Raw genomic sequence first — 19,334 nt, 5'->3', positions numbered from 1 at the left:
CACCGCGGTGGTGGGGCAGCGGTTGGTGACCGTTCAGGGACCTCCTTGTTTCATTAATGACCTCGGTGCGACGAGCATAACGATGACGGTACCTCCAAAATACTCTCGGGAGGCAACGGGGCGGTGGGGGCGGCGGGGGCCCGGCGGGGTGCCGATGGACAGGGACCCCCGCCGTGTCCCCCGGCCTGACCCGACCCGTCCCCGTCCCCGGGGCAGCGGGGGGAGCGGGCCGGGGGCCGGGCCACGCGTGGGGCAGCGCCCGTCCGGGGCTCCCCCCGCCCCGCCCCGCCCCGGGGCCGGTCCCGGTGCCGGCGGCGTGACGCGGGCGGGGCGGGGGCGGTGCGTGACGCGCTGCCGGCGGCGCGGAGCGGGGCGGGCGCGGGGGCGGCGGCAGAGCCCGCAGAGCGGCGGAGCCCGCAGAGCGCGGCCATGCAGCGGCCACCGGCGGCTCCGCGCCGCTGACCGCCGGCCCCGCCGCTGCCCCGCCGCCGCCGCTGCCGCCGCCATGAACTTCCAGGGCGGGCCCGGGCAGAGCCCGCAGCAGCAGAGCCTGGCGGCGCCGGGAGGGCCAGTGCCGGTGCCGGTACCCGGCCCCTCGGGCCCGCAGCCCGGCGGGCCGCCGCCGCCGCAGTTCGGGCTGTCCAACTCGGCGGCGATCCGGGCCGAGATCGGGCGCTTCGAGTCGGTGCACCCCAACATCTACGCCATCTACGACCTCATCGAGCGCGTGGAGGACCTGGCGCTGCAGAGCCAGATCCGCGAGCACGTCATCTCCATCGAGGGTGAGGCGGGCGGCCCGGGCCGGGGGGCGACCCAAGCCGACCGGCGGCAGCCGGGCCGGACCCCACCGCGCCGCGCCGAACCCAACCGGGCCGTCGCCGCTGCCCTTTGTCCCCGCCGGCCGCTGCACCTGCTCCCGGTGCCCGCCGGGGGCGGCGGCCTCGCCCGCTGCCTGCCCGCGGGGCCCGGCTGGGGCCTGACCGGTACCGGCCGCGCCGCCCGCCGGGCCCCGCAGCAGCGGGAAGCGGCCGCGCCGGCCCGCGGGGGTGGCCGGAGGCGCGGCGGGGCCGGGCCGCGGCCTGCGCTGAGGCGGGCCGGGGCCTGCGGGGCGCGGCGCCCCCCCATCCCCGCTCCGCCGCCGGGAGCCGCGCTGGGGGCGCCCGTGGCCGCGCTGGGCCCCGGCCCGGGGGCTGCAGGCGCCGGGCGGGAGGGGAAGGAGGGAGGGAGGGAGGGAGGGAGGGAGCGGGGGACACTCCGCCGCCGCCCCCGGGGTCCCGGCCCGCCGCCGCGGCCTGTAGCGCCGGTGGTCGCGGCCCGGCGGGCTGAGGAGGGCGGGAGGACGCTCGTTTTCGTCCTTCCCACCGGGGAGCTGCAGCCTGGGGCACCGAGAGCCCGGGGAGGGGGAGATCTGCCCTCCGAACCGGCGGGCAGCGGAATGCCGTGGGGTGTGCGATGGGCTGAAGCCTGTTAAAATGAAAAATGCGGAAAACTGCAGCCTCGGCCCAAGGAACTGGCGGCTGATGAGAGCAAGCGAAGGGATGGATGAGGGAGAGGGGAAGGATTCTCAGCTCTGGGCTGAGGCTGGTGTCAGGCTGGGAGGCGGCTCCCGGCTGGCTTCAGTGATCCGAAACCTTCAGATTTTTGCAGCAAGGCTTCACCCTTTAGCAAAGAAAGCCTTGGGGCCGTGGGTGCCGTTTGGTCCATGTAAGGCGTCCTGGTCGGTTTGGTGGCTTCTCGAGCGTTGCTGTTTCCCTGCCGGGGTTTATTGTTGTCTCTGCTCGATTTTTGGCAGCGTGTTCGGGTCTGCTCCCGCTAACTCACGCCAGAAATGTCGCCGCAGGTGGCATGCGGGGCTGGTTCGGGCGCGGGAGCGGCGGGATGCCGGCCTCCGCGGCTGGTGACGCTGCACGGGGGTGGCAGTCCGGGCCAGACGGCTTCCCTGGAGCTCCTCTCGAGGTGCCTGCGTCCCGCTTCAGTCTTTGGGATGGTTTCTTTGGAGAGAAGAAAAGTAAGAGGGGCAGTAACAGAGGTCTAAAAGATTGCGTGGTTGAGGGAATGTAAATTCGAGAATTTGTTTCATCTGTCTTGCGGTGCAAGGACAAAGGACGCTCAGTGGGATGAGAACGGGACAAATGTAAAACCAAGAAAAGGAGGGGGCTTTTCTCCACTTGCGTGACTGCTCTGTGAGGTCTCCTGCCACAGAAAGCCATGGAATTAAGGGAATTTAATGAGGTGTGGAGGGAGGGTGTTTGCACCGGAGATCAGCGGGAGCGCACGGGGCTGGCACGGGCCGTGGCAGTGCCTTAGCTCTGTGCCTCTGGCTCCAGCCAGTCTCCTGCTCGGGAGATTGGGAGGGTTCTGGTGGGGCAAGACCGTCTTGCATCTGTTCCCATGGGGTTCCTGCAGCTCTTCCTTGGTGCCTCTGATGCTGGCTGCAGTGGAAGACCCGAGGGACCGGTAACTGTGATGACGTGGTCTGATCCTGCTCGTGATTCCCGTGTTGTGGGACAGAGGAGCTACCAACTGCAATACCGCTCTACGAAACCGGGTGTTGCTCCCGGGGCCACCCCGGCAGGCAGAGTGTGGGTGGCCAACCCTCCCGGGCTTGCCGCGTCCCTGCCCCTCGTGCCTACGTCCCCCCTGCAGGGATGTAGAGCCGCTCCCGTGCTCCCCTGGGCATTGGGTGTGTGTGTGTCCCTCCCCGGCCGCTCTCTGTCCTCACCCGCCCGCGCCCTGTGAACATCTGTAAGCTGATGGCGAGCAGGTTGGCGTTTAGGTGCGTCTCTTAGCAACTTCACTCCTGGTGCCTGTTTTCTCCTGCTGCTGAAAGGAACGTGTGAAAACAAAATTCTTTTACACGGTCAGGGCTTCCCAAAACTGGACGGCAGCTGTCCCATTTAACCCAAGGATGGGGTGTGAAGAGCGACCAGCGCACTGGCAGGCGCCCATGGCGCGCTTGCTAGGCTTCACATGGGGCTGGAGGCCAGGTGTCTTCGGGGGCTTTGCCTGCTCCAGCTACAGACCTGTCCTGTCTCTTCTGGTCCTTCCCCATCTCCTCCTTCTTTTTTTCCACCTATGGATTTGCCAGAGCAGGAATCCCACAGATTTCCTTATCTTGGCTGCGTTCCCCACTTACCTGCTAGGCACTGGGTTAAATCATGATGCTGGTGGAAAGCGTGCTGCGATTGTGCACTTACGTTACCAGGTACATGCGAGAGACTGAATTAACGGTGGGGGCAACTAACCGCTGGAAGAGTTTTGCTGGAGATGTTATCACATCGTGGAGTGCCTGAGTCTGGAAGGGAATATCCTTCTAAACTGCATGTTTTGGGCTTGATACTGGAAGAGGGTTTTTTGTTTGTTGGTTTATGTTCTTGATCCGCAGATCGGATTCTGCGACTGTAACGACTGCTTCTGGTCCTAAAATCTGTTACGGAAGTTGCCGGTGAAATCCCAAATTCAACTTCCTAACACTGCTGGATCGTTCAAGAGTTGCTCACATCCTCTTACCAGATTCTTTTTCTGCAGGCAATTCCTTCATTTTTCAAAGGGAAGAGGGCAGGGGCCGGTTCCTTTCTGCAGCGGTAGCGGTGTGCCGGAGCCGTCCGCCCTCCGGCCATCGCTTCAGTGCAGGTTTTCGCCTTCGGAGCAGCGTTGGTGGGTATGAGGGGGAGGCGTTAGCTGAAGGTGTGTTGTACAGAAACCTTGTGGTTTTGTGGCTCGTGCTGCAGACAGCATTGCCAGGGAGAGAGATAAAGCGGTGTTGGGTAGGCTGCTGCAGCCGGGAGCCCTGCTGGGTCGAGGGGGGAAGGAGCCTTTTCCTGAGGAGGAACGAGAAGAGTTTGGAGTCGGCGACAGGGTGAAAGCCACACGCGGATGGAGCCTGCGGCTGCTCGCCGGTCAGCCTCTCCTGGGCCCGAAGGGGGGTGGTTGTTCAGAGTGTCTCTGCGGGAGGAAAGGGTAATCTGCTTTATTTTGGTCTCCTTGTAGCCGGAGCTTCGTTTAGAGGCTGTGGCAGGAGAAAGGGCTGTTGGGCACCCAGGGCTGGGGAAGGCGGTGGGTTTGGCTGGTTGCCAGCGTCAGCTGAATCACAGGCAGGACCTGGTGGTTTTCAGTAGTTTCTAAGCGCCAAATTTGGACAGATTTTCAGGGGGCTAGCAAAAAGCATTTCCCTCATCCCAGGCTTGTTTCTTTGCCAAATTTCAGAGACTGTTGCAAGCTGCTGAGCTCTAGAAAAGATTTTACATATGCATAAAGCAAAATGATACACAACTTTAGTTCTGAGATTGGTACAACCCCTGCTTGTAATAAATGTGACCCTGAACTATGTTATTCTAGAACAGACTATAGGCAGATTTATATTATTAGAATTTGTAATTAGAACAAATTAATTACACAGCACTTAATTTCTTTCATAGAAGTCAGTTTTCAGAAGTGACCAAAACGGAGGTTCTAGGCAGGGAGAGCGATGCTGACGGCGCAGAGAATTATGTGAGGGATGTGCAGGATGGGGACTGCCAGTTGCGTGGGGCAGCAGGAGCCAGCGTGGATCCACTGACACCCAGGAGAGGGTGAGCCAGGAGGAATGAGGGTCATGGTGCGGGGCTGAGAAGATGGTTACGCAGAGGTCTTCTGTGTGCGTAAAGTAGCAAAGGCCAGGAGGGAGGAGGTGGAAGGCAGACGAGGAGAAATAGGTGAGATCCCTCAACAGAACGTTTGTCAAATGACAGGAATTTTTTCCTGATGTTAGCTGTCATGCACGCGTTGTGCAGCCCACCTAAGGGAAAAGCTTGGAGATTGTCAGCCGTGGTGAGAGGACTTGGTGGCCAGGTAGTAGGAGCAAGAATCTCTCTGTGGTCAGAGTTTTACTCGGAGCGTGTGTTTTTCTCTTTATTTTCCTTTCACACCCCTCCAACACACTTCTAAACTCGTTTTGATTCCTTTCTGCATTTGAAGAAGCGGGATTAGTTTGGAAAAGCTTTCCTCTACGTTTTTCAGCTGTTGCTTCTCTGGCAGAGGCACAGGATGAAAAAAAGCCCTGGAAAATGATCTGCCGATAGCAGAGCCGGTGGTTAACTGTGGCTCTGCATCTGGCTTTTGTTGGGCAGGAATTACCTTTGGATGTTGGCTTTGATTGCTCCAGGTCCCAGCTGTTTTGCTGGGTTTAAGACCAGAATGGACTGTTGGGTCACTTGGTATGAACACTTTCGTCCCAGGATTTTAGCCTTTTCCCAATTGGCTAAATATAAGGCATGTGGTTAAGGCATATCTTTGAGATACAGTTGCAGGCTAGGGCCTTGCTACCTTAGGAATTTTTCTCCATTATTAGCTGTCTTGCTGTTAATAATTAGCATAATTTTTTCAATAGGCATCTCCAACATCCCGGATATTTTTTTTTTTTTGCATTTCTCTCTAAGTAGTCCTTTGATACTGCATATTTTTGTGTTTAAAACCGCTTGTACTGATTAATGAGGTCACTTTTCTGTCTCCTTCTGTGATGAGTTAAACTGGCTGAACCTTGTCATTTTATTCAGTTCCAGCATAAGTTTTACTGCTCTATTCTGCATCCTCTTCCAATGCCTTTTGAAACGGGTTCCTGATGCTCTGATTCACAAAGCAAAATCTGAGGCAGGAGTTGCCATTGATACAGGATCTTCTTGAGGAAGATAAGAAGGAAGCTCACTGGAGTCCTCCCAGCGTCCTGCCTCAGTTCTGGGGAGCCCCGTGCTGCCAGGCCACGGGCAGGGTTCGCTGGCATGTCCTTGCTCAGCTGAATCAGCCTCAAGTAAATTACACCCTTTGGGAAGGAGACTGTTCTGCTTAGCTAGCTTTTTCCTGCTAATTCCATGACCTCTGCAAAATTGCCCTGTTTATGTGTGCCTGTAAGTTCCCGAAGGCTTGGAAACCACAGGGAATGGCAGCAGGGTGCGGTGGGAGGAGCTGTGCTCCATCTCTTCCAAACTTCAGAGCTGTCAGTGCATCTCTGCCCCCGGGACTGGAGCTGGGCATCCTGGGCAGCTGCCTGTCCTCTGCTGGGATCGGGGCAGGACTTCTCTGTCACCATAGTCTTGAGCTTTGCTGGGAATGAAGTGCAAAGGTGGTTGAAAGAACACAAAAATGAGCGATCCAGCAAACATTCTGATCACACACTCTGTTTTGTTGGGATGGGGGGTGCTGGGGTCTCAGGGCAGACTCCCAGGAGAGACTCCTGAGGCCGCTCAGAAGTGCTTCTCGAGCTGCCTTATGTGCTAGCAAGGAAAAGCCCTGGGTCCTCTAACACGGCGTGTGTCCTTGCCTGGCAGAGGTGTTGGCAGGTCTGACTCTGCTCAGCATCTCCCAGAGCCAGTGCCTGGCGTGAGTGGCACAAGGGAAGGATCTGTGTGGGGAGAGTCCTGGAGTGTGAGGGGAGACCTTGGCCCTGTGGGAGGGATGGACAGAGCAGAAACGTGGCTGAAGGGGGCCTGTAACACCCTTGGGCAAATACATCCACTATTTTTAAGTTTTATATTGTGGCCCCAGTCATCTGGAGTCACCTTTGCCAGATGCAGTTCTTACTTCATAGAGCTCACAACTCAAGAGCAAGGTCTTGTGGAAGAGTCAGAAAATCAGAAAAAGAAATTGCTTGATGCTGTGATCGACAGGAGTTGGGAGAGATGATGAAGCTGGAGCAGGAAGACTGGAGGATGATCTTGGTAGCTGAAGACTGAGTAGGATGAAGTTGCAGGTGCTGCGGTGAGGGAAGAGAAATTTTTTGGCATTGCGGGGGCAAGAACTCTGATGTTGTGGCTAAAGAGGAAAAGATGGGGAGGTGGAGGCACGCCGCAGGGAAAGAACGGGAAATGGACGTGGCCTCAGCGAGAGCACTGGAGACTTCTGTGGCTGCGGTTTCACAATTACCTCAATCCAACATGTGTGTGGTTGCTGCTAGAAGGGACAATGCAACTCTTCCTTGCCCGCCCTCCCTTTTGCCAGTGCTGGCTGCTGCATGGTGAGCTGGATCAGGGAACTGTTCTGGTACAAACCGAGCTTTGCACCGGGGTCTGGTTGGGTCAGTGTTTGGTTGCTCACCGGGCTCACCGTGCGACCGCATGAATGCGCAGTCAGGGCTGGGGGGAAGGCAAAGCTCAGAATTTTGCTGGTTCTGAGCTTGTGCGAGACAGCTTACAGCAAAAGTCTGTTTACTAAATATCCTGACTGTGACAACAGCACAGGTCGAATGCCCTGTGGGGGAGACGTGTGGGAACCAGTGCCTGTTGAAGGAGTGCTCTCTCTGAGTGTTTTGCCAGACGTCGGCAGGTCTTCTGAGCTCGGTATGGTTCCTGTGTGTTGTTTAGTCCTTGGTGACTCCCTCGGATTGCTCAGTCTTGACCCAACATTAGCTCGTAGCCCTCACGATTTCTCCCAGCAGGGAGTTTCACAGTTTGGTTGCACAGAATCTTTTGCTTGTTTAGGGAGAGTTTTGCACTTTACCTGTGCTTCAAGCAGCGACGTCGCACTGAGTGGCAGCTGCCCGGGTCTCTGTTGGAATGGGGATAGCTGTGGTGACCCTGACCCCGGGAGCTGCCCCTGTGTTCGGAGCAGGGCAAGACCTCGGTTTGTGGCAGGGACTGTTGCTTGTGCTTTCCTTCTATGCTTGGGCTGCAGTGGCCAGGGCTGTGGCCAGGGCTTTGCCTGGTGAGGACCCAGGAGGAGAGATTCGAGTGTGGTTGGTTTTTGGCAATTGATCTGTGAGTAGTTGATCTTGCCATCTGCTTTCGGGAGATTTCCTAGAGCTCCCGATGTGTCTGCTTTCTGTGCAGAGACCTTCGAGTCTTGGGCAGCGCTGGGCTCTCTCCTCTGGAATTTCACCAAGATGAGGGTTAAAGGCGTTTGTGCGTCCAGGCTGGCTGTTCAAAGCTGGTGATAGGACTTTTGGTGAATTTAGGTGGCCAAACTAGGTTTAAGTTACATCTGATCTGGACCTTAAATTGTGTTTCTAGATGGGCTGGCTGACATGAAATGGGTGCCACCTTCTCTCCTCATCAGAAGTAGACCCTGGGGAAGACTGGGTGTTCCTGATACCCCTGGGCTATGGGGTGGCAGCCCTTGATCCCAGTCACACCCTTAGCTGGCGCTGAATGTGAGAAGGATGTGGGCAATGGCCGTGAGTTCTGAAGAAGCAGCAAAGGGCTGATACAAAAGTCTGACTGCTAGAAATTGAGGGGTACATGAGCTGCCCCAGCAACATGCCTGTAATGAGAGCTTAAAACCTTGACAAGCACCTCAGTAATACCATCATGCTTCTACTGCATCCCTTGCTGTGCAGAAGGATTCCTTTTCTCTTTGTGATCCCACCTTCCTGCTTTGGTGTCTGATTTTTTTTTTTCTTAAAATCCTCCTCCAGGACTGTCTGCGAGTCAGAGCCTCCTGTATAGCAGCTGCATGGAGTGAACAAACCACGTCCGTTTTATTTCTGCCTACAGTGCCCTGCATGAAACAGGCAGCTGTGGTCTTATTTCCTTCTGCTTCCTCCTGCAATGCTCTGGGCATCACTACCGGCGCTGAAGCTGGTCTGTGCCTATTCATGTGGATTTTCTGAAGTGTTGTGGTGAGAGCAAGGAGTCTTCTGAGGCAGGAAGGCTAAAAATCAAGAGGTTCTTGTGATTGATTAAGACCTGTTCTTCTGTGTCTGCTTGCCTCTAATGCCCCAGTAACTTTCAGACCTGCTGTCCACTTTCAACGAAACCTGGCAAACCCCTGCTGTTTCTGAATTCCTACAAATCCCAAGAAATTTGATATCTAGACAGAGCAGAGTGACCCAGCTCACGCCGCACCGAGGGAAAGGGGCGTTTGCGTGCGTCCTCAGTGCCTTGCTGCCGTGGGGCTCCATCTCAGTGCTGGAACCTCTGGCTTGCATGAGTCACTCTGGAAGTTCTTCCCTGGGGTTATGTGTGAGATCTTGTTCTTTCCATGTGATCTGTGTGGTGATGAAATTCACTCAGTCATCGAGGGCACTGCGCCTCAGTTACAGCTAACTGGTTGCTGGCTGCTGCGTCCGAAATCCTGGTCTCGTCGTGCCGATGCTGTAGTCCTGGAGGGTTGGGAGCCACCGGCTTTGGGTTCATCATTTCATGTCTCAACTTGCTACCATGGATAATGTGGGCTGTCAGCCCCTGACACTTGCTCCCTGTAGCATGTTTGTTGCTGGCTTGAATCCTGCTGTTGTTTTTTGGACAGCTTTTGATATTTAGCCCAGCAGCGACTCCTGTGCTTAACAAAAAGGGTTTTGACCTTCAGATCAGCCTCTAGCGAGTGTGTGTCCCTTCCCCAGTCTCCAGATGAATGCGTGGAGGTGAATGGAGCGCAAGTGCATTAACGAAGCAGCTCTGCTGGCTGGCAGGCGGGTGGCCGAGGCTGGTGCTGTCCCCAGTGGGTGATGGGTGGTGCAGGGTTGAAAGCGCTATGGCACGTCTGTTTGGGAACAGTTAGATGTGAGTCTGCTTCTTCTGTTACTGGTTTCTTCATTACAGTCACACCTTGGAGCCTTCTCTGATCAGGTTCCTCCTGCAGAAGATGCTGTGAAAGCACGGGGCGAGGAGACCCCTGCCACAGAGGTCTGGTAGTTTATTTAAAAATGAGTGGCAGATGCCGATGAGGAAGCGGGGAGTGCACAGAGACAGTGGGACAGCATGGCCTTCATCATGGACACGGGCTTAACATGGCTGTCGTCTAACCTGTGTTGTTTTTGATGTTTCTGGTGAGTACAGAGGCACAGGAGAGCTTTAAGGAGTAATCTGAAGGAGGATACAAAGCGGATTTCAGGTTGTTTACAGAGAGCTCTTTTCAAACATGAAGTACAAATGGGAAAAAATAGAGAGGTGTTTGCTTGAAATTTAGCAGCTGGGAAGTGGAGATTTGCTGTCATAGTTTGGGAGGGAGAAGAGTCAGCTCTTCAGCAGCAAAGGAAGGATAGTTGTTAACGTATGAGTAGTTCGGGAGGGTGAAGACAAGCAGCTTGCAGTTGACGTGACAGAAGAGGAGGACCCGGAGGGGGGATTCAAAGGGAGGGTTGGCCTGTTTAAGAAAGAGAGGTTAGGAAGATAATTTTAGCAGCAGCGTTCTGACTGAATATGGATGAGGCATGATTTTGTGCGTTATAGACAATTTTGGGGGGAAGGGTGCAATAGTGATTGATTTAGAATGGAATCCTGGGGTCTTTGTGTGGCCAGGTGATAAAGGTTGTATTTCAGTGACTGTAACTTGTGTAGCTCTGTAGGGGTTTAGGGACAAGCAGGATATGGAGAGGAGAGTTACGTCCATGAACTCTGTTCCCTGTCTAAATTGTGTCCTTCATTCACAGACAGGATCTAAGTGATGTCCCCAGGCATCGAGCAGCAAGGGCTTGGGGAAACAGGGGACAAAGCTGGGATTAGTTACAGCTCTCTTTAATCATGTAGAGCTTGGGCTTGTGGGTACACACTTGAAATGCTGGAGGGGAAAATAAGCTGAGACTTCATTTTGGACAGGAGACAGTCCAGGAATAGAAAGGCAGAACTATGAATCATCAACATAGAGCTGAGAGATGGTATTAAATTAAAACATAAGGCTAGCTAGAAGAAGCGTGAAGAGAGAAAAGAAGGTGCTATGGGCAGAGCCATGTGAGATGCCAGAAAAACGTAGCGAAACCGAAGGTGGAGGGATGAGAACGATCTTTTTGAGGCTGGTGAAGGAGGCAGTAGAGAACTAGCAGGAGAACTAAGAGAATAAAAGAATTGCTGAGGCCAATGAGGACAAGGCGTCGTGGCCAGCTGGATTCCTGAAGGAGTAGCTGGCAGGGTGCAGAAGACTCCAAAATCTGCTCGTGAGGCAGGAGCAACCTTGTCCAATCTCCTGGTGAGATGGGAAAGGGCAATGGGAGATCATTTACCCACCTTCCTGCCTGGGGTCAAGGTGTCTGTCCTTCCTGAGCAGTGTTTGTCTAACCAGCTTCTAAAAGACTGTCAGTGACAGTACACCTGAAGCCTTCCCAGGAGACTGGAGAGAGATGGATTTGATGGATGGAGTGTTAGGTAGGTAAGGAATTGGGATGGCTGCATCCAAAGAGTTACAGTCAATGGCTCAATGTCCAAATGGAAACCAGTAACGAGTGGTGTCCCTCAGGGGTCCATACTGGGACTGCTCAGTATCTTTATTAATGACAGAGATGGTGGGATTGAGCGCACCCTCAGCATGTTTGCAGGTGACACCAGGCTGGAGGGAAGGGATGTGCTGTCCAGAGGGACCCTGACAGGCTGGAGGAGTGGGCCCATGTGAACCACATGAAGTTCAACAAGGCCAAGTGCAAGGTCCTGCACGTGGGTGAGGGCAATCCCCAGTGCCAGCAGAGGCTGGGGGATGGACTGACTGAGAGCAGCTCTGCGGAGAAGGACTCGGGGATATTGGCAGATGAAAAATAAGACATGAGCGGGCAATGTGTTCTTGCAGCCCAGAAAGCCAACCGTATCCTTGGCTGCATCAAGAGAAGTGTGGCCAACAGGTTGAGGGAGGGTATTCTTCCTCTCTACTCTGCTCTCATGAGACCCCACCTGGATCCAGCTCTGCTGTCCACAGTACAAGACAGACATGGACCTGTTGGAGCAGGTTCAGAGGAGGCCACGAAAGTGATCCAAGGGCTGGAACACCTCCCCTGTGAGGACAGGCTGAGAGAGTTGGGGTTGTTCAGCCTGGAGAAGAGACAGCTCCAGGGAGACCTTGGAGCATCCTCCCAGTACTTAAAGGGGCTACAGGAAAGGTGGGGAGAGACTTTACCAAGGCCCATAGTGATAGGTCAAGGGGCAACAGTTTTAAACTGAGAGACGGTAGGTTTAGATGGGACATAAGGAAGAAATGTTGTATGGTGAGGGTGGTGAGACACTGGCACAGGTTTCCCAGAGCAGCTGTGGCTGCCCCCTCCCTGGCAGTGTTCAAGGCCAGGTTGGACGGGGCTTTGAGCAACCTGGGCTAGTGGAAGGTGTCCCTGCCCGTGGCAGGGGGGTTGGAAATGGATGGTCATTGAAGGTCCTTTCCAATCCAAACCATTCTAGGGTTCTGTGAAATCTCTTTCAGTGTTTAACTGTCCTTTTCCTTATAAAGTTTAAGCTGAATCTTTTTTTCTCCCAATTTCAGCCACTTAACAAGGACAAAGGGAACAGATCGTTCCTTTCCTTTTTGCAGCAGCCTCTGTCCATACTTGAAAACTGTAGCAGAATCTGCTACTTTAGGCTTAATAACTTCAGGTCACTGTCCGTGACATTTTCTGGCCCTCTGTTCATCTTCGTGCTCCTCTGGACTCTCCCCTTGATCGTGTCCCCTTGGGAAGGTGGTACCCAAGGCTGGGTGTGGCACTCAGCCAGTGCTGGAAAAAGCACAATGCAGAACTTCTTCTGTTCATATGATTCAACACGGTGATTGCCTTTTCTCAGAAATACGGTATTGCAGGCTCTTGTTGGTTTGTGATCCATTTTGACCCCCAGATCCTTTTCTGAAGGGTTGCTAACTATTCCACAGCTCTCTGTCCTGGTCTTAGGCAAATGATTAATGCTGCATAAGTGCAGACCCTCACAACTGCCCCTTTGGAATTTAATCCTTTTTAGACAATTTCTCTAATTTGACAAAGCCATTTAGGATTCTAATCCATGCAGTCACTCTTAGTTTCGTGCCACCTGCAATTTTAATAAGCATGCTCTCTTCCATCATCTGGAATGAATATTGAAGAGCTGAACTTAGGAGAAACCTTGCCCAATCCACGTTGATACTCATTTCAATTTGTATGGTAGTTATCAAATCAGTATTGTTCTGAGCCCATAGTCGGTTTATCCTTCATTAAATTAGTTTTGAAAATACCATGTAAAACAGTCAAAAACATTACTTAATGTATGATGCTTAACATCTGTTTCTCCGCAGTGCTGAAGGTCTGTTACCCCATTGCAGAAAGAGCTGACGTTGGTTAGACGCTGTTCCTAATAAATCCATATGTACTAATGCTTGCCTTGTCTTCCAGGGACTTACAGGTTGTTGCTTTTTTTCAGTGTTTTGAATCAGAGTGATCTGTGAGTTCTTAGCTTCTCTGATTGTTTGTTTTTAAAGGTGAGCACTACTCTTGCCTTTTTCAGTGCAGTTGCCTTCCATCAGCCGAGAGCTTTCAGGGCTTGAGCTCTTCCAAGGTTGCTCCAGACGACAGTTAAGCATTCCAGGGTCAGGTTAATCAAAATCTGACATTGCATTTTTTTACTGAAATCTTAGGTATATTCTTTGGCCACTACTTTTCGTGCTAGACACCTCTTTGCTGTTTATAATGAAGACTATTGCAAAAAGGCTAAAACACTTTGTCCTCGGTGTAATTTCTCAATTGCTTTTTCTGTCCACTGAGTAATAGGCCAATCTTTTTCATGTTGTTATGTTGATTACTAATGTACAGGAGAATTGCTTCTTGTCTTTGCTGTTTGTTGCTAGTCACCTCTTACTCTTTGCATAGCTGTTTTGAGTTCAGTCTGTGGTGCTGATGCCACTCTTTTGTATTTATCTTTATTAATCTGACCTAATTTCCACTTTCCACATGCATGCCTTCCTGTGCCTGAGACCAATGAGCTTGTGTGAGTTAGCCAAGTTGGTCTCCTACCACACTTGTTATTCCTTTGCACCAGGATAATTTCTGTTTGTGCCATTAGCACCACTGCTTTGAAGATCTGCCAGCTTTCTGTAATGTATTTTTTTTTTGGGGGGGTGGGGGGGTGGGGTTGGTTTTTTTTCTTCCCCCCTCCTTGTGATTTGCTTCTATTAAGATCTTGCCTGTGGAGTTTAGTAACATCTGCTTTGGTGGAGTCTCTTGTTTCTAGTTTGCTGTCCTTCCTCTGATACATCATAAGAATTTGTGGACAGTCTTTTTTCTGCTCTGCTTCCTCCCAACAGCTTTCTTCAGAGAATTTGCTGAAGGATGCTATGGTAGACTGTAAGATGTGGAAATTAAGTTGGAGAGTGTCTAAGATAAAATTGGAGGACAAAATGGCACGTGGCCTGATACAAGTAAGAAATGGGTGTGGGAGAATCATCCCTTCTGCTCGGGAGGCCAGGCTTGAGAGTGGGTTGTTGGAGAGAGGATTGCACAACGTGTCTGTGATGAGACATTCAGTGAGCTTGTGACAGAAGGGCACGAGGAAATTGTGATGGTTAGAGGTAAGGGGTGAGACTAAAGTCTTGTGAGGAGAAAATGCGTATAAGTATGTTGTGCTCAATCAACTGGGTGTTGTGGGTTTTGTCTCTTAAACACAGAATTTGATAGTGGAGTGTCTGTTCAATTATTTTGCTGTGCATTGTGAACTAATAAAACTCGTGTTATTACCCCACTATTTAGCTTAATAAATTGTTTGGCTGAAGCATTTCCCAGACAAAAGTGTAGGTTGGACTGAAAAATGTCACGAGGAGGAGAATGGCAGAACCGTCCCTGTTGGAAGGGACCTTGGGAGGGCTGTAGTGCAACGTCCTGCTTAACGCAAGGTCAGCTTTGCCATCTAAGCAGGTTACGAAGGGCTTTATCCAGCTGAAAAGGTCTTGAAAACCTCCAGGGATGGGGGTTCCACACCCTCCCTAGGCAACACGTTTGCAACGGTGCCCAATCCACCGTTTCCTTTGGTCGGTTGTTCCAGTTGTTAATTCCTCTAGCTACTGATAGCTAGCATTTAATTTCTAATTTGCATTCATCTCATTTAAAGTTCCATTTTTTTTACTTGTTTCTTTAGATTGGACTAAATAAAACTTTGTTACCTGAACATTAGTCCCTGAAAAGTTTACTTTTACTTTATAATCAATTATCTCTTGATGTTCTTCTTGGAAAGTTAATCGCATAATGCTCGTTAAATGTCTCTTTGTGAGTTCATCTATTGTGGCCTTCAAAGAATTTTTATGGCTCTTCATTACCTAGAGTTCTTAAGATAAAAAAATCAGACTATAGGCAGCAAGCTGTTATTTGGCTCAACCACAGTTACATTTACTGTAAATCCATCTCCTTTCTCTATTGACTGTTCTTTTTAAGTATCTAAGGATCATTTGGCTCTTTTACTTCAGCATTGCATTGAGGACTAATGATGAACTGCTCATCTGCTTGGATCTTTGAACCTTTCCCAGGATTTAAGACCCCATGCGACGGGGATGACTGGTAACCCTTGGTCAAAACACCTTCCTGTGGGGTTGACTGGTAATCCTTTGCCAAAACACTTTGCATTGGGCAGTACAAAAAGCTGCTTTAGCTGAATGGGCTCAGCTTGCAAAGTGATTCAGGTCACTCAGTCATGTCCTAGTCCTAGATTCTCCAAGCTACAGCATCAACCAGATGTTTTTCAACCATGATCTTACTTTTACTTGCATTATTGGATCACACAGAGAAAGCATTGAATAGCATCAGGTCTGGTACTGATTTGTTCATACCATCAGAGAAGTGTTGTTTGGATCTCTGGAAGTCTCCAGTCCGGCCTACTCAAAGTCTCACTCTCACCAACGCTAGATTGTGTTGGCTGTAGCTTTCTCTGGCTGAGTCTAGAAAACTCTTCAGAATGGAAATGATACCACATCTCTGCAGGTGCTATTCCCTTAGTGGAGAAGTTTTTTCTAGCACTCAGTCTCTGTGGTCCAAAGCCATGACACGTGAAGGGTTCAACTACATCTTTCATGTAGCTGAAGGCCACTATTAATTTGCCCCTTTGCCTCCTCTTTGCCAGACTGAGGAAGCCCATCTCCTCAGTGTCACCATGTAGATCAAGCCCCTCACCCCTTGGTAGCCATCTGTTGGACACTCACCAGTTTTTCAACATCCCTCTTGAACTGGGGAGCCCCAAACTGGTGCAACCTCACCAGTGTTGAGTAGAGAGACATGACAGACTCCTTCAGTCCGCTGACCATGCTTCTGCTGACACGACCCAGGATGCAGTCTGCCTTCCTTGCTGTGAGCATGTGCTGTTGGCTTTACTTGGCCTGGTGTGTGCCTTGACCCAAGGCCCTTCTCTGGCAGGCTGTGGTCAGCCAGCAGCTTCCCAGCTGGCACCGCTGCACGGGAATCCTTGTGCCCAAACACAGACATCTGCGTGTCTCCATGTTTCCTCAGCCCAGCCGTTTCGTGAGGTGATCGGGTTGATTGTAGATGATCCGCCGTGATAAATCCAAACCGACAGTTCCTGGTTACCCCCTCGTTGCTCATGTGCTCTGTGGTCCTTGGGGGAGCTGGCTGTCCCGGTGTTTCTGGCGTTTGCCACCTCGCGTGTCTTGGAGATGGGCGTAGCAAAAGCATTTTCCCAGTTGTCTGGAGCTTCCCCTCATCACTAGGACAGCTCCAAAGTGTCACTAGGTATCCTCTTCCTTGTTATCATGAACTCTCTCTGGCTGTTTTCTGAGACTAGTCATTTAGCCACCAGTTCTTACTGCATTTACCATGAATGACTTTTAATAAGAGTATTGTGTAGTAATAAGTGACATCTTCATGAAAATATAGACAGAATTGTCTTTATCAGCAACACTTTAAACACCTGGAAGAATGAAATCACATCTATAACTTGAATTTCTGTTTTAGAAAAAAATCAGTTCCATTAATGTGGAGTTGAGAACGGTCAGTGTGAGGTTAATGGTGGGACTGGATGATCTTCAAGGTCTTTTCCAACCGAGATCATTCTGTGATTCTATAATCCTTCCCCTGACTTTGCAGGGGGTTGATATCAAGCCAGATAGCTGCTGATTACTTGGAGGAGTCTGTGTGTTCTTTTCTGAATACTGAGGTAACTTCACTCTGTTTCAGTCATTCCAGAATATCTCCATTATTTCAATACTGACTAAAAATCAGCATAAGCAGGAAAGTGGTGCTTTCTGTGAGCTCACTCTTTCTAAGACCATTACTTTCCAGTTGTTTGTGCCTTTTCATTTAAAATTACATTGCTTTAATGACTTCTTAAATTTTTATTTTTGCTGGTGATTTTGAAATGATGCATTTGTGTTTATGAGCATTTCAGTCTGCTCCGTTAATGACATCAGTGTGAGGACTGACAGACCACTTCTGCTCTCCGGTATCTGCTGCAGTGATTTTTCGCTGCGTCTGTCCCGCGGGAGCTGTGTGGAGGTACTGTATTTTGCAAAGCTGCTTCCTGTTGTACTTAGCATTGTTGAAAAACTTTTTTTTCCTGAAGTCTTAAGCTTCCTATACCAATTTTTGATACTTCCTGTGTTCAAGATCTTATTGACATCTGTTTCCTCCTCTTTTTTCTCATTTTGGGTATTTTGGATGTTACTAGCCTGTAAGCTAGTTCAGGTCTTTTAGCCAAATTGTTGTCTTTATTTTTTTTTTATAGAGTATTGGCTTTATGGCTGTCTGATAAATGATCATGAAAATGTAAAAAACCTAAACAACAACAAAAAACCCAAACAAATGAAAAACCAAATAAAGCCATGCACCCCTTCAGACCCAGAACGCCAAACCCCATTGTCTCAGCATAAAATTTTCCCATGAGTACTGTCATTAGTCCCACCGCTGGTGATGGGGTGTAGGAAGGGGTCGTCACCATCCCTGTTCCTTCACATGGTTTGGCTGGGGCCATGTCAGGGAGCGAAGCCCCCACCTCTGCACCCTGGTGCCTGCTTTCCTTTTCGAGTGGTGGGTTGTGCCGCTGCTCTCCCCTCTGTCTCGGGCTGTCTGTGTGCCGGGGGCTGTCCCGCTGCCAGCAGTGCCAGGTCCGCCGCGCTCCTTGGCAGTGCTGACCCCAGCCCCACGTCCCCTCTCCTTGAGCTAATTCTGCTTGGTCCCAAAGCGCACCGGCGGGTGCCGGATTTAGGTGTCACACTAAAATAAATGCACGGTTAATGAGATTTTGGGTTATTTTATTGCTGAAGTAGGTGGTGTCTGTGGTTTCCTCCAGCAGCGGTCGGAGGGACTGGGCAGGTGAGGTCCCCTCGGTCACCCCGCCCTGCCAGCTGCCCGGGCTGGGGAAGGTGCCGCAGACAGGCCGCGCTCCCAGCACAGAGGGTGTATGGGGCAGGGGGTGCTGGGGGCCGAGGAGGTGTGTGGGGTGCAGGGTGGGTGGCTGCAGCAGCGTGCCCTGGACCACGGCGCTGGGAGCCAACGGGGTGGGGGGGGTGGCTGCTGCGGTCAGGCCGAGGGCTCGTCCGACCGGCGGCTTCGCTCCTGGCGGTGGGGACAGATGATGGGGACTGCGGCAGGGACCCTGGTGTGTGTGGGGACAGGCACGGTGCCCTGGTCAGCGGTCCCTGGAACACTGCTGGCAGCCCGGGAGACCTCCCGCCCACCGCGCTGCCAGGTCAGGGCGGCGGGGCCCTCGGGGAACGGCTGGCAGCAGAGGCGCAGCGTGGCGGGGAGGAAACCCGCGCCTGGAGCTGCCGTCGGCCGGCCGGCGTGCGTCCGTCCCGCAGCGCTGTGTCCGGGGGTGAGTCAGTCTCCGGCTGGGTGAGTCAGCCGGCAGACTCCCACGGGCCGCGCTGCCTGCGCCTGACTCACCGCTGCTGCCAGGCAGAGGCACCCGCCGCAGCACCCACCGCCCGCTCCCCTCTGCCAACCGAGGGGGCGTCAGTCCCGGCTGGCCAGACGACGGGGAGAGAGGGGGTGGGAGAGCAAAGCAGCAGGAGAGGAAGAGATGGAGCGAGGAGCTGTACATGAGGCAGCCCGACGGCTTGGCTGCTGAACCCTGCGAGTGGGGAGGAGACAGCGTACGTGCAGGGGGAACCCCCACGAGTAGATCTGATCTTGCCGAGTGTCCTGACGGCATGTCCCCTCCGCATCAGCACCCCAGTCCCACGTGTGGTGGCTTTGCGGAGAAGCAGGCTCGACCTCACGAGGAGCTCAGGGGATGGCAGAGTTCTGGATGCTCATGGGCTCCCTGTGGGGAGCAGCAGGTGTGGACCAGAGGTCAGAAAGGCTCTTCTCTGCCTATACTTGTCCTTCCAGGTAGTCTTGGGCTGGCAGGCATGTGTAACTCTTCCCCAGGGAGTTCTCTCCAGAGGCTGAAGGAGAGTCAGGCCTACAGGACATCCAACTTTCACGGGAGATCAGCTGTAGATGTAGCTTTCAGCCACGCTTGCTGTCTTGATAGGGAGCTTTGCCGGTACAAGTGTGGAGAGGGCTCCATGTGGGCTCTCACTGGAGCAGGGTGGGCTTGCCGTGTCCCACAGATTCTGCGTAGAAGATGACTTCCTTCCATCTTCTCCAGTTCTGAGCTCTCTGTCTCGGAGCAGGGTTAGGATTTCTGTGGGTGAGAAGTTGCTCTCCTGGAGATTGGGATGTTACTGTCCTGACCTGGCAGGAAGGGCTTAAGGAGTGTGGTTATAATCAT

The 19,334-nt window shown here is 52.4% G+C and overlaps 1 protein-coding gene across 2 annotated transcripts in view; it reads left to right on the top strand.

Annotated features, from left to right (window-relative positions):
* The first annotated feature begins 391 nt into the window (after positions 1-391).
* AGAP3 (ArfGAP with GTPase domain, ankyrin repeat and PH domain 3) overlaps positions 392-19,334 on the top strand; it is a 148,568-nt gene continuing 129,625 nt past the window's right edge. For both annotated transcript variants that reach the window (XM_074851197.1, XM_074851274.1), the window contains exon 1: positions 392-782. In XM_074851197.1, the coding sequence (XP_074707298.1) occupies positions 506-782 (277 nt within the window). In that variant the 5' untranslated portion in view covers positions 392-505. The remainder of the gene's footprint in view (positions 783-19,334) is intronic.

The sequence above is a fragment of the Strix uralensis genome, chromosome 1 (assembly GCF_047716275.1).
Source record: "Strix uralensis isolate ZFMK-TIS-50842 chromosome 1, bStrUra1, whole genome shotgun sequence".
Lineage (NCBI taxonomy): Eukaryota > Metazoa > Chordata > Aves > Strigiformes > Strigidae > Strix > Strix uralensis.
This window is presented reverse-complemented; position numbering and strand designations above follow the sequence as displayed.